This window comes from Pteronotus mesoamericanus, unplaced genomic scaffold, assembly GCF_021234165.1.
Source record: "Pteronotus mesoamericanus isolate MK-2021 breed Mesoamerican mustached bat unplaced genomic scaffold, CSHL_Meso_final contig_20, whole genome shotgun sequence".
Lineage (NCBI taxonomy): Eukaryota > Metazoa > Chordata > Mammalia > Chiroptera > Mormoopidae > Pteronotus > Pteronotus mesoamericanus.
The window spans coordinates 70653681-70669118 of NW_026555085.1; the positions used below are offsets into that span (position 1 = coordinate 70653681).

The 15438-nt window shown below is 33.1% G+C and overlaps 1 protein-coding gene across 2 annotated transcripts in view; it reads right to left on the minus strand.

The window, feature by feature from the left end:
- Positions 1-15438, minus strand: part of CEP85L (centrosomal protein 85 like) — a 132136-nt gene that overhangs the window by 43512 nt on the left and 73186 nt on the right. For both annotated transcript variants that reach the window (XM_054569877.1, XM_054569876.1), the window contains exons 4-5: positions 5834-5955; positions 3771-3888 (exon numbers count right to left, since the gene is read on the minus strand). In XM_054569877.1, coding sequence (XP_054425852.1) covers positions 3771-3888; positions 5834-5955 — 240 coding nt within the window. The remainder of the gene's footprint in view (positions 1-3770; positions 3889-5833; positions 5956-15438) is intronic.

Below are 15438 nucleotides of genomic sequence, written 5' to 3' on the forward strand. Positions count from 1 at the left end.
TTTGAGGAAATGAATAAACATGTCTATATACTGTCTCCCTCTGTGGGCTTCAAGATCCATGAAGACAGAAACTGTTCTTCACTCTTGTGGCCCCAGGATTTAACAGATTAGTGTTCATGTTTTTAGTTGGACGGGCTCCTTTGTAAAGGTGGTACTCATTTATAAAATGCTCATTAGAACCTAAGGACTTGGTAGCGGAACAAGTAGCTATAGGAAAAAGAAAGCTATATATATATATACACACACACACACACACAAAAATGAAAAAAGTAGGAAAAATGGAAAAAAAGGGGAGGAATGGTGCATCGATGAAGTGTAATAAATATTATTCAGTTGGTCTTACCAAGGTTCACATGTATTGTACATGGAAATAAAAGAGCTTCTTCTTCTTCAGTCTTTAATGAAAGAAAAAGGAGTCCTTCGCATTTTTCCCCCCATGAAGTCATGTTAACCACAGGTTGGAATTTTGGTATAAAGCATTAGGAGCACAAATCACTCTTTGGTTCTACGAATTCTATTCCTAAAACCATCTAGAAGGTTCGAATTTGAGGATAAAGACCTAGTACTCATTTTCTACCTAGGAGACTTGGTAATGTCCATGTCTCAGGTCATTGGGACTGTAAAGGCTAGTCAAAGTTTTTAATAAGCAAATAGAAGTTACTTCTCAAGAACATGTTTTTTTCATCTATATATTCATAAAAAAATGTTATTTCAAAATCTTCTTTAACCTAGAACACACAGAATATTAAAGGTATAATTTTCTTTGTTTAACGTGTTACGGAATTAAAATGAACAAGCTATGAACACCAAAATGTACATTTACAAAACACTGTGCATTAAAATTAATGTTGTTCATAGATCCAAGGTAAAAATTACTCCACCAATGTTCTATCATCACATTCGTTGTTTCTTCTAACCACTGACACTTAATGAGCTCTCTGTATCTAATAAAAGTTTATCTTATATATTTATCATATCCATTTACTACTTCAGGTATCCCCTTTATATAACTGCTCTAATCTTTTAAAATCAAATTTTTCAACTATATTTTAGTTCTTCATATACTTTAAAGTTTTTCTAATATTTTTAATAACCGCACCCCTTTCCACTTCCTTCCAGGTATTTCTGTCATTGCTCACTGGCTTGGAGAGCCCTCTACTGGCCTGATGCTGTGTCAAAAAGCATTTTCTTCAGCTTTCAGATTATACATTAAATCTTACATGCTTTTGAAAATATAATAATGATGATATACTTCAAGCAAAACCTTTATTCAGAATAATAAAATTACAAGGAGACACTGCATGGTTCTATTAAAATACCATTATCAGAAATAAACTCTTGCATATATGGTCAAATGATTTTAGACAAGGTGCCTAGACCAGTCAATGGGGAAGAGACAGTCTTTTCAACAAATGGTTCTGGGAAAACTGGATTATCCACATGTGAAAAAATGAAGTTGAACCCTTACCTACCATAATATAAAAATTAACTCAAAATGTATCAAAGATATAAATGTGAGACCTAAAACTGTAAAACTCTTAGAAGAAAATATATGGCAAAAGCTTCATGACACTGGATTTGGCAATAATTTCTTGACTATGACACCAAAAGCACAGGAACAAAAAAAAAGTAGACTAATTAGACTTTATAAAAATTAGACTATTTTGTACATGAAAATACACTATCCACAGAGTAAAAAGGCAACTCAGGACGGAAAAAAATATTTGCAAATTGTATATCTGAAAAAGGATTAATATCCAGAATATATAGAGAACTTCTGAATCTTAACTACAACAATAACAAAAAACCCAAATTTAAAAATGGGCAGAGGCCTTGAGTAGACATTTCTCCAAAGACGATATAGGCATATCTTATTTAACTGTGCTTCTCATTATTGCACTTGGCAGCCACTGCCTTTCTTACAAAATGAAGGCTTATGGCAATCCTTCATCGAAGATTAGCATTTTTCAGCAATGAAGTATTTTTTTAATTAAGGTATGTGTATTGCTTTTGCAGACATAATGTTACTACACATGTAAGAGACTACAGTATGGTGTAAACATAACTTTTATATTCACTGGGAAACCAAAAAAAAATCATGTAACTCGCTTTATTGCAGTATTCACTTTATTGTGGTGGTCTGGAATCAAACTTGGAGGACTTCCAAGGTGGCCTGTATAAAAAACTGACCAATAGCACATGAAAAGATACTTAGTATCACTATCATTAGGGAAATGAAAAGCAAAACTACAATCAGATATCACCTCACTTCTATTAGGATGGCTATTATCAAAAAAGTAGAAAATAACAAGTGTTGGCAAAAATGGGAAGAAAATGAATCCTTGCACACTGTTGGTGGGAATGTATGATGATAGAGCCACTGTGGAAAACACTGTAACAGTTCCTCAAAAAATTAAAAATAGAATTACCATATGATTTATCAATTACATATCTGGCTATATGCTCAAAAGATCTGGAAACAGGGTCTCAGATATGTGTACAGCCATGGTCAAATAAATAATATAAAATATGTTCATGGCAACATTATTCACTGTAGCTAAAATACAAAAGCAAACCAAGTTCCCATTGTCATGGATGGATTAAGCAAAATGTGGTACATACTGCATTCAACAGAATATTATTCAGCCTTAAAAAAGAAAATTCTGACACATGCTTTAAATATGAATGAATTATGAGGACATTATGCTAAGTGAAATGAGCCAGTCACAAAAAGACAAATAAATTGTATGATTCCACTAAACATGAGATACTTAGAAGGAGAAAGCAGATGGTGATTGTCACGGACTGGGGAGAAGAATAAGAAGGTACTGCTTAATGGGTACAGTTTCAGTATTTATAAAATGAAAAGTGCTATGGAGATGGATGATGGTGCACAGTATTATGAATGTACTTACCACCAATGAACTGTACACTTAAAAATGGGTAAGATCAAAGATGATGTTTTACATGTATTTTAACACAAAAAAATGAAAAAGAAAACCTCCATGGAGATTAACTCCTCCGCTGCCCTACTTCATATAAACCTATTAGAAAGGCAAAAATCTCTAAAGTTTGAGAACTCTCTGTTAATACAGCTATGAGTTGGGGGGGAGGGGAGTCTTATTTACTACTGGTAGGAGCTAAAAATCAGAATAAGCTCTCTGGATAGCAATTTGAAAATATCAATAAAAATGACCAATTCATACAACACCTGGATATTTCACTTCTGAGAATTTAACTTACAAAAAAAATACAAAGGAGCAAAACAATGTTTATAAGTGATTATCCTTCATAACATTATTTATAATATCCCCAAACAAATTTTGATGAGCAGGAACAGATTGACTAAATTATGCTATCTCCATAAAATGAGAAATCAAGCAGTTGTAAAAGAAAAAAAAGGATGCTATGTGATGATACAGAAACAATTGCTGTTTTTTATATAAGATAAAGGAAAAAAGCTAGATGCCAAATAATATATGTATTTTGATACTTTTTGTTAAAGTTGGGGGGATAAAATACACTTACATCTGCTAGTGATACACACGAACTCAGAAAGGATATACTAGAAATTGGTGACAGTAGTTTCTGTATATGTGGGAGTTGTGAACTGGACAGAAGACAGTACCTGGATGTCTTTCACTACATATATAAATATAAACCATGTGAAAAGGTTGTTAATTCAGAAAAAGTCCTAATCTTAGATGCTAAGTATAAAATTAACACACCCTTTATTAATAAAACAACTATAAAATCCTCTGTAATCTTACCTGCAAACTAGACATATAAGAATCCCCACAATTCACATAGTGTCCTAACATGGCATGTTGTGCCCGTAATTCATTATCCCTTATTCGCTCGTGTAGGTGGGTAATTTGTTGCTTCTGCCTGCAAAATATAAATTTAAGTCACATTATAAAAAATACACTTTTCTAAGAATAGTTAAGAGCAGAACTATTATTCTAATAATTTGATATAAGAGGTAAAAGTATTATCAATCTTAAAATTCCTAATAGGAAACTGAGCAACTTGAATGACTTTAGATTATTTCCTTGATGTCCTACAATAAACAGAATTGAAAGATATATTTTAATAGTTATAACAATGACTATCTGCATTTCCTACTGCCATAAAATGAATGTTCGTGTCTCCCCCAAAATTCATACACTAAATCCTAATGCCCAATGTGATGGTGTGAGGAGGTAATTAGGTCATAAGGGCAGGGGCTTCATGAATGCAATTAGTAGAGGCCCCAGAGAGCTCCCTGGCCCCTTTCATGATGTAACATCACAGGAAGAAAATGGCCATCAATGAACCAGGAAGGTGGCTCTCACCAGACAGTGAATCTGCCAGTGACTTGATCTTAGACTTCCCAGCCTCCATAACTGAGAGAGACAGAATTGTGTTCTTTAGAAGCTACCTGGTCTATGGCATTTTGTTACAGCAGCCCAAATGGACTAAAACACCTATTAACTTACACCCCTCAAAATAGTAATCATAGTAATGTTCAAAAAAATAATAAAAGTCAACTGATTGTGATTGAAGAGTATATTCTATTAATACAACTCTGAATTTTGATCTGCTCTTAAAACGTGCTGTACAGGGAACAGCATCAATAATATTATAATAACTGTGTACGGTGCCAGATGGGTGCTAGACTGGTGGGAGTGATCACTTTGTAAAGCATATAAATGTCTAACTACTATGTTGTATACCTGAAACTAGTATGTTATTGTATGTCAACTATAAGTAAAAAATAAATTTTAATAAATAAAAAGTATTAATTTCAAGAACATACAATTATGTGTTCAAAATGTATACCCAACTGGATCTGTAATTATTCATAAACAAAATTCACTTACATTAGAAATAACAAAAATTTCTAAAACTCTTTTCATAAAATCCATTAAAACTACCTTCTACAATTTTCTTTCATTATGAAGTATGGAAGTATCAAGCATTAAGCATATACTATGTGTCAGGCTCTTTTCAAGACAGTAGAGAAAACAGTAGACAATAAGAAAGCCAAAATGCCTATGTGCTCCTACTCAGGTAGGTCTTCACTTTCTAAGCAAAATCTTTTAAAATTTCAACTCTCATATATATTTAAACATTTGAATTAGGGGTTAATTTTAAGGCTAAAATGTCTACTTCTTTATCCCAAATAAGCACAAGAAAATGAGAGTAACTAGTATTGATTAAATTCCATCTCAATATATTTCCCAATTACCATAATACAGAACATGTTTAATTATCTCAAAAGTATGTATAAATGATAAAGAGTCAATATGTATCATAGATAATATAATTAAGTAATATCAGCTTTACTGTTCAAAATAATCATAAAACTGTTATTAGGCATTGCACAACCTTTTTTTCAGAGCTTTGGTACTCAAACCATGCAAAATATGTGGAATGTCCCCCCAGATATCCAAGATTCTTATCTGTAAATCATTTAATTTCAAACATTCATGATTTTCATAGTTTCTGTTCTTTCATATCTAACATAGATTCGTTAAAAAATTACTTTAAAGTAGCTTTGCAATTTGATATTTCCTAAGTGTAAGAAGATGAAGAGAAGCTTCCAAATAATGAATTACTCTAATGTAAATGGGAGGACGGTAGAAGAAAGACAGGCTGACCCACCAACCAACCCAGTTTTGAGGATGGTTCTTAAAGGGACTGGGATTGGGGGAGGGCAGACATGAGAAATCAATGTACGTACAAGGTTCTAATTTTTAAAGTCTATATGATAGATACAAAGGTATTTCTTAAAATCTACATTTCTGTATGCTTGAAATATTTAGCAATTAAAAAAAATAGATAGACTCACCGATCAATTACAATTTCTTTCTGCCTCAGTAGTCCTTCTTTTATTTTCAGCACTGATTCCCACTTCGTGAAATCCTGATAGCCAGAGGGTGAATAACTTTGACGAGATGATCCAGTCAAAACCTGCACAAACATGCTTAACTCTTAGTATTCTAAAAGTGTCTACAGGAAATATTTATATATCATTTAACATTTTCCCAATGATTTTCATTAAAAAAAAAAGAACTCTGCCTTTGATATTTTTAAGACTATCTGAAATCACACTTGTGAATACAACATAACAAAAAACTTCAAGGAAGTTCCAAAGTAAATATACAAGTCTAATTAAGAGTTTAATCATTTCCGAAAAAGGAGTACAATAAAAGAATGTATATAATGGCTAGACGGGACAAACATTACCAGAAGGGTTTCCAAAAGGAAATAAAAACAGAATACGTAGCATTCAGAGTTCAAACTGTCATTTATCACAATATCATTTAATTAAAATTTTAAAAGCTAAAATGTTTTAACAAAATGGTAAATATACCCATAAAAAATATGACTAGTTAGCAGATAAGCCAGATGACTATTAGTCAGTCTCCAGTGTAAATGTATCATTTAGAAAAAAATACACCTAGAATGTAAAATTTTTTTGATATATTTCTGTATTATGTATTAACAATAAAAACCAATACAACGGCTATCCTCCAACTTCTACCACTGAAACAAAAATTTAATACTGGTGTTAACAGGTTGAACTGTGCCCCTCAAAAGATACGTTGAAGTCCTAACCCCCATCTCAGAATGTGACTTATTTGGAAATTTTGTCTTTGCAGATACAGTCAAGTTAACATGAAGCTATTTGGGTGGGCCCTGATCCACTATGACTAATGTACCATGAAATGGGGAAATTTGAACACAGACTTGCACACAGGGGAGAGACATTTTCATCACATGAAGATGAAAGCAGAGATTGGAGTGAGGTATGCATGAACCAAGGAAAACAAAAGGCTGCCAGAAAAGTACTGGAGACTTGACCTAGAACCAACTCTACTGACACCATGATTTTAGACTTCAAATCTCCAGAACTGTGAGACAATAAATTTCTGTTGTTTAAGTTACCTGGTTTGTGTTCTTTGTTATGGTAACTCCAGGAAACTTATACATTGGTAAATCAAGTAGGAACGTAAATTCCTTGACAAGCTAAACGATGCTATATATAAACACCACAAAGAAACCTCAAAAGAATTCAAATGTTAAGAGATATTTTTATCCTTTGTTTTTCCAAAGATGCTACTGACAAGACCTAGTTCTGAATAAATCACTAATTCTGTGAGATCAACTAGCCATAGATTAACCCTTTAAATTAATAGGACTGTCAAGTAATACTAGGACAGGATGTTTCAGTCAGGAAAAAGACAGGAAAAAATGAACAGACTAAGAAGGAAAGAAACTAGGTGATAACAGTACAAAACTACGAGATGGGCAGATATCTGGAGTATAGCTGACACATAGCTGTTATAGGGACAGATTAATCAGATATCCTACCTTGAATTTCATTCTTTCCCTGCCTAATATACAATCCAGGCTATATTCAGCCAGTATGTCCCAATACAAATCATGTTCGTTGTTACCATCCTGAAATACTTTCACTGTAATTGGTAACGAGCTACAGCCCCAATCCCCTGAATGTCCTCTCCACCACCCAAGCCACTCTTCAGGACTCTCCAACATAGAAAAAACAGAGTTACTTCCAGTTGTTGGCACACACAAAAGGGCCCTCTCAGGATCCTGTTCCATCCATAAATGGAATCCTTTCTCTTTGGTTGACTCCTACATTAGTCGGCTCCACAAAATTCTCCCATTGCAACACGACCACTGGCATATATTTAGTTGGAAAAGCTAGGATCCAAACCCAGGCAGTCCCCGCCAACCCAAAAAAAAACCCCACTTTGTAACACTAATTCTGCTGTAGCCTCATTAACTAAGAAGGTATTACAAAGTTCACACCATCACAAGGGCTGGAAAAAAATTTTGAAACTAACTACTAAGAGAAGATTCGGCACCATAAATAATGTTGATATTAAGAGAAAGTCTCTACTTAATTGCAATGCCATGTTACTTAATGACTATCAACAATTTCATGGGTAAATCATTTCAGGAAGTTTTTCTGTCAAACTGTTGCTCAAATAGGAATTAAAAGGATAGAAGCTAAGCAAAACAAGAGATCATATCACTAATTCTAAGACTTAACATAAAATCTGGAAGTTACCAGAACCATTCGCTAAAACAATTGCACTATAATTTATAATACTAAATATGTCATTTATTTGGAGACTAAAAGTAAATATATATTTTATTTATACACTGAGTTGACAGAGGTATTTTAAGTATTGGTTTTGTATATTCTTATCACACCTAATAAAAAACTTGTAAGGTGGCTTAAGGATCTATGGTCTCTTCTTCCAAAGATCTAAAAAGGCTCCTCCATTTCAGGAATGACCTATACTATAATATCTGAAGCTATGTTTTGCCTCATACATCTTGTGACTATTTCAGTAACACCAGCACCTAAGCAACAGACAATGATCTTAAGACATTAACTATTCTACTCTCCATAAAAAACTGCTAAAAAATTTTTCCATGCTAGAAACTTCCTAAAGAAAAGCCTTTTCTTGTTTGGGTATCAAGAATGAGGGAGTACACAGTATAGAAATACGTCTGCAGGAAAAAAGCAAATGATACTACCACTTGGATTATAGCACTTCAACCACTGGGAGGATGGATCACTAAAGAACTTGCCAGATACTTCAAAAACTATTTGTAAAACAAAATATGAGAATGTGTTCTACTGACTTGAGCCCCCTTGATCTAAAACAAAATAAAAATTGAACTATGAAATTTGGCAACAAGAATTAAAAGAAAAAACAAAAACTCTTCCCTTGTAATTAAGATACAAATACAAAGAATCACCCAATCAGCAGCATAATTATCTTCCTTACTAAACTTCAACACTAATTCATAAAAGTAGTTTAAAAAAGAGAATGAAACCTAACAAACAACTAAATGCTGCAGGTGAACTTAAAAATAATTTTAAATACCTGTTTATATCTGTATATCACTAAAAACAACAATTATGAAGACATTTTACCTTCTACAGCTTTTATAATGAGGCCATAGTGTAGGCGACCTTAAATGAAGTTATAGAATACAATTTGAAGTACCTAAAGGAAGATTTTTGAAAATCATATTGCAAAGTCTCAAACAATAAAGCAGCTACTGTACCTTTATGATTTTGCTTACAATACAAACAATGCTGCACTATTAGAGACATACAGAAAAGGAACTACTGAAGAAAATTCATTTTTATTATGATTCATAGAAGTTCAGGCTCCAGTCTTGACAAGGCTTAAAGAATCTCACAGAAATAGCACAGGATTGTTCTGTACTATACGCAGAAAAAAGACAAGTTACCTACCCTGAAACTATTTATCTTTTGGAAGTTCTAACACAAGATTTGAAGGGTGAGAATGGAATTAGATTATGTTCAAGATGGTTCTCACCTCACATTTCCACATTAAAGTCTCACAGAGATTATTCTTTAAACACTGCCAATGTAATGTTTCAGCAAATATTAAAGGTTTCCTCCCACTAATTTATAAAATAGAAACTGCCTCCTCTTAATTAAACATTTGGTAGGCTGAAGAGAACTTACAAAATCTTACTAGTACCAAGTACCTATTTGGTTCCAAGGACTGTACTCAGAAGCAGATGGGAGCAGAGGAAGGCTGCCTTTTCCCTCTGAGAGTGACACAATAGGAACTTTGAGTACACACTGGTGCACACTTCACACTTCTAGATAGCACTATCTTAGCTTTGGAACATTAACATGTGGTACATTTACACAATGGAATACTACGCAGCAGAAAGACAGAAGGAGCTCCTTCCCTTCAGGACAGCATGGGCGGAACTGGAGAGCATTACGCTAAGTGAAATAAGCCAGGAGGTGAAAGACAAATACCATTTGATCTCACCTATACGTGGAACCTAATGAATAAAACAAACAAGTGAGCAAAACAGAACCAGAAACTTGGAAATAAAGAACCACCTGACAGTGTCCAGAGGGGAGGACGGAGGGAGATAACAGGGGAAAGGGAAAGGAGCAAGCCAAGGAACACGAATAGAGGACTCTTGGGCACGGACAGGGGTAGGGGGTGGGGTTACTGACTGTGGGAATGGAATGGAACAGGGCAGGAGAGAGCAATGGAAAAAAAGGCAGAACAATTTTAACTGAACAACAATGAAAAAAATTGCAAAAATACCCCAATATTAACATGCAGAAAAAGGAAGGTAACCAAGTGCAATTGCCTTAAAACTTTCAAGCTAAAAGTTACTGAATATCAAGCCCAATATAAAAGTTAATGTTTTCTTTTGTATCAGGAATTATTGTGGATTTCACACTATCTTACACAACACTGGTTAGCATGAACAAAATAGAAGCAGGAGTGGTAATATCATTTTTGGAAATCATAAAATTCATCCTCCTTTCCCCAAAAAAGCATTCAATGAAAATGAGAAAGTTTTATATTGGTAAAAAGTAAAATATGCCAAGAAGATAAAATAATCATAAAACCTTATACATTTAGTAGTATATCTCATATGAAGGAAAGTTATTAAAAATAAATGGGGAAATAAATGAATCCACAATTAGAGTGAAAATTTTATTATGTCTTTCTGAAATAGAAAAATCAGGTAGAACAGAAGTTGGCAAATCCAGTTCCCCATCTATTTTTGTATGGCCTGTACACTAAAAATGGATTTTATATTTTTAAATGGCTGAAAATAACCAAAAGAAAAATTTTATGATACATGAAAATTATAAGAAATCTAAAAATCAGAGTCCAGAAGTTAAAGTTTATTGCAATATCGCCATGTTCTTTCTTTTACCTATTGTACATAGTTGTTTCCCAACACTGAAGTTGAGTAGTTGCAAGAGGCTCTTTTCCCTTCTCATTCGTGTGTATATGTGTATATATTAATATAAAACTAGTTATGCAAAGAAAACTTTCAATTATACTGTAATATACCTAATATCAATAAACCTAAAATTTTAGATAAAATGGACTTCGTAAGAAAACATCAATTAACAAAATTAACTCTTGGGCTGGAATGACTGACTAATCATAGGAGAAACTGGGAAAAAATAAATCTATTCCTTAATTGAGATACTGATTTAATAGGTAGATCCAACCTAAATTTAAAGAAAAGATAAAGCAGCAAAAGAAGAAAAGTTGTGAGAAAGCTAATAAGGCAGAGCCTGAATAATAATAAAGCATGTTATAAAGCAACAGTATTCAAAACAATGTATTTTGGAGCAGTTGCAGATTCAAATTAAACAATACCCCCATTTTTGGTATCATTAAACTTAAACACCATACTTCTAAATAATACATGGGTTGGCAAAATGAAACAAAATATATCAAAACCTGTGGGATTCAGCTAAAGCAGTACTAAGAGGGAAATTTATAGCACTAAACAGTTACAATAGAGAAAAGGCAATGTCTCAAATCAATAATCTAAAGTCATCTTTAGAAACTAGAAAATATACACCAAAGCAAATAGATGGAAGAAAATAAGGCTTAGAACATAAATAAACTAAGTTTAAATAGAAAAACGAAGGGAAAAATCAATGGAGGCGGAAAAGAAAAGCTAGTTCTTCAAGAAAACAAAATTGATAAACCTTTAGCTGACTGAAGGAAAAAAAAAAGATGCTATTTATACTACCAGGGATGAAACAGAGGATATCACTACAGACTCAATAGAATAGGTATTAAAAATTCATCCAAAATAAAATAGATCATTTGAATAGCTCTGTAACTATGAGTAATTGAATGTGTAGTTAAAAAAAAAAAAAACAAAAAACCTCCAGAAAAATAAATCTCCAGGCCCAAAGAGTTTCACTGTAGAATTTTACCAAATGTTTAAAGAATTAATATCAATCTTCCACACACTCAGAAAAGGGAACATTTTCAATCACTTTATGAGGTCAGCATTACTCTGATACCAAAACCAGAAAAACAGTGGTAAAAGTACAGACCATCGTCCCACATGAACAGTTATAAAAATCCCTATAAAAATCAAATAAAATCAAATCGAGATACAGAAATAAGTATAGGACACTATGACCTGAGTTTTGTACCAGTAATGCAAGTTGAGTTCAATATTTGAAAATCAATGCAATGCACCACATTAACAGACTGATAAACAAACTACTAGAATAAATAACTTAAGCAAGGCTGCACAATTCAGAGTCAACATAAAAATAATCACAATTCTGTGTGTTAGCATACACACAAAAAGGAAATTTAAAGAAGTTTAATATCACTTACATCCTACAAAACAAAATTTGTTAGATTTTTATCCCTGGACACTGAAAACTGTAAAATACCATTCACAAATTACAGGAAATCTTTTTTATTTTTTTTAGGGTATTTTTTTAATTTAACTTTTTCAAATACATTTGTCTCTGCCTACCCCCCACCACTTTCCCTTGCCCCCTCTCTCCTTCCCTCCCTCAGCTCTTTTTTAAAACAAAGTACTGACAGATTCAGTATGAAGATGTCAACTGTTCCTACATTAAACACAGACCCAATGAAAATCCAAGCAGGTGTTTTTAGAAACTGACAATTGGATTCTAAAATTTCTATAGAAATGTAAAGAACTTGCACTAATTTATTTCAAGATTTATTATAAAACAACAGTATTCATGGAAGAATGGTATTGACATAAAGACAGACTAATGGAACAGAATAAAGATCCACAAATAAACCTTCATGGTGGACTTCTTTTTTAGTTAAAATTTTTATTTTGATATAATTATATATTTATGTGCAGTTGTTAATAAATAGTGCAGTGAGCTCTCATGTATATATTTTACCCAGTTTCCCTAATAGTAATGTCTTGCATAACCGTAGTATGATATCACAATCAGGATATGACATGAATATAGTGAAGATACAAACATGTCCATAACAAGAATTCCTCCCATTGCCCCCTTTTCCCCATACCTTTACAGAAATATAATTAATATATACCATTACATACATTTAGAGTATACAACATGATTTGATACACTTATATAAAATTATTACCACAATAGCAGTAGCAAATACCTCCATCATGTAATATAATTACCATTTATATTTTTGTGGTAAGAACATTTAAGACCTACTTTCTTAGCAAATTTCAAGTATGCGTTACAGTATTTTTAACCATAATCACCCTTCTGTACATTATATCCCCAGAACTTACTCATCTTACAACTGAAAGTTTGTACCCTTTGGCTAAAACCTCTTTATTCCCTACCCCCTAGATTCTGGTAACCACCATTTCAGTGTCTGTTCCTATGAGTTGCATTTTTTTTAGATTCTACATATAAGTGACATCAAACAGTGTTTGTCCTTCTGTCTGACTTATTTCACTTGGTCAACTAAACATCAAAAAAAGAAAGGTGGGGTGGACAAAGCTAATTAAATGGGGAATTGAAATTGATATTTAATAAGAAATGAAAACATATGTCTACAAAGACCTGTAGGCAAATGTTTACTTATGATCACCTCAAACTAGAAACAGTCCATATGTCCACTAACTGATAAATGAATAAAATGTGCTATCTCCATAAAATGCAATACTACTCAGCAATAAAAACAACTGATACATGCAACAACATGGATGAATCTCAGAAGTATTATGCTAAGTGAAAGAAGCCACATTCAAAAGAGTACATACTCTCTGGTTCTGTTTACCCCACACCTGGAAAGAGCCAACCTATAGAGACGGTAATTAGATCCGTGGTTGCTAGGGCTGGGATAAGGGTTTGACTACCTAATGGAAAAAGGCAACTTACGAAGGTGATGAAAATGATGTACAGCATGACTACTGTGATATACATGTTTATATACATTTTTCAAAACCTACTGTACATTTTTAAAGGTTGAGTTTTATTGTAGGTAAGTTATACCTTAATAATCCTACTAAAAAGGTGTATTTTGTTTGTAAATGATATTTTAGTAAAATTGATTTTTTCACAAGTAATTACAGGTAAATATGTATATACATCCTATTCAACAACACTGGAAGCAAAAAGAATTTGCATTAATAAATTTGAAAGAACCCAAATATGTATAAACAAAGGAATGAGTAATTAATTAGTTGTGATATATGTATAAAACAATATTAAACAGCAATAAAATAGAATTTCTATACTCAACAACATGGATGAGATTTAGAGGCATTATGTTAAGCAAAAGAATCCAGACGCAAAACCATACATGCTCAATGATGATTAAAAGTCAATAGCAGAAATGGGTAGACTGTGGGGTGTTGCTATATACACAGAGAAAAGGCACAAGTTACATTCGTTGTACACTGGAAACTTCTTATACCTTGACCTGAATCATGGTTATACAGATATTTACATTACTAAATAGAATGGAGCCATTATTATACTTCAGACTAACAGGATAGACCCTCGACAAAAACAAAATACGTAATAACCACAAGAATATCTACATTTTATTCTGAAGGCCTTGTTACTAGGGGAGAATGCTTAAGTACACTGTAGATGATACAATGACTATCCTGGCTACAACTTCACATCCCTTAATCAGTTTGGTGCTATCCTACATCTGCAAATAGCTGAGATGAAAGACCAGATAAGTAAATATTGTACAACAAGAATGCTAGTACAGAGTTGATAGAGGAGGGCTGCAGAACATGGCATGCCAGAATATGACTATGGGAGCGTAGGATATGCCACTCCAAAATACGCTGCTCTGACGTATTATTTTGAGCTGTAAGCACTTAAAAAAACAAAACAAAACAGAAAATCCAAGGAGAGACTTTTCTGCACTTCATTCATCTGCCTAAAGATCCTCCAAAAGGAACTCAAGTGTCATAAATGCCCTCCCTGGGAGTTTCATCAACCAGGAAAGATTGACTCTTATCACAGGAGATGAGACTAGAAGCAGACACCACACCCAGTCACACTCTCTCATGGACTATTGTATCTCCCATTCTAATGGGCCTTTCATCTTTCCTAAATATCATTTACTCTCTCCTTAGAGGCCTACATCCTCCTCCACTTTCTCTACCCTAAATTCTAAAGCCATGTCTTAGTCCCTCCTTTTTCCCTAGGTACCTTCCACATGTACATGAAATATACATGTTAATAAACTTGTTTGTTCTTTATTTTTTCTCCCCTATAACAACTTGTCAATATTCTCGGAGGACAAGGAAGGGCTTCTATGAAAACAGAAGACAATCTTGTTTGATAATATGAAAAAGAGAAAAGTAGCTTATATTCAAATACCCTCTATCCTATGACCCATTAGTAAAACATTTTTATCTCAAGTAGTAAGAAAACAATTAGAAATTTCTATTCAATAAAATCATAACTGGTCAGTAGAAGCATACTATTTTGTGGCTGTTATATATTGGTAGTAAAACACACGTTTTGACAATACTCCAGAAAACATAGGTATTGTTTTGTTAGAAGTGGAATAAGACACTGAAGAGATATTTGAATATTTCTAGAAAAAAATTTCAAAATTTACAACCAATAAAATA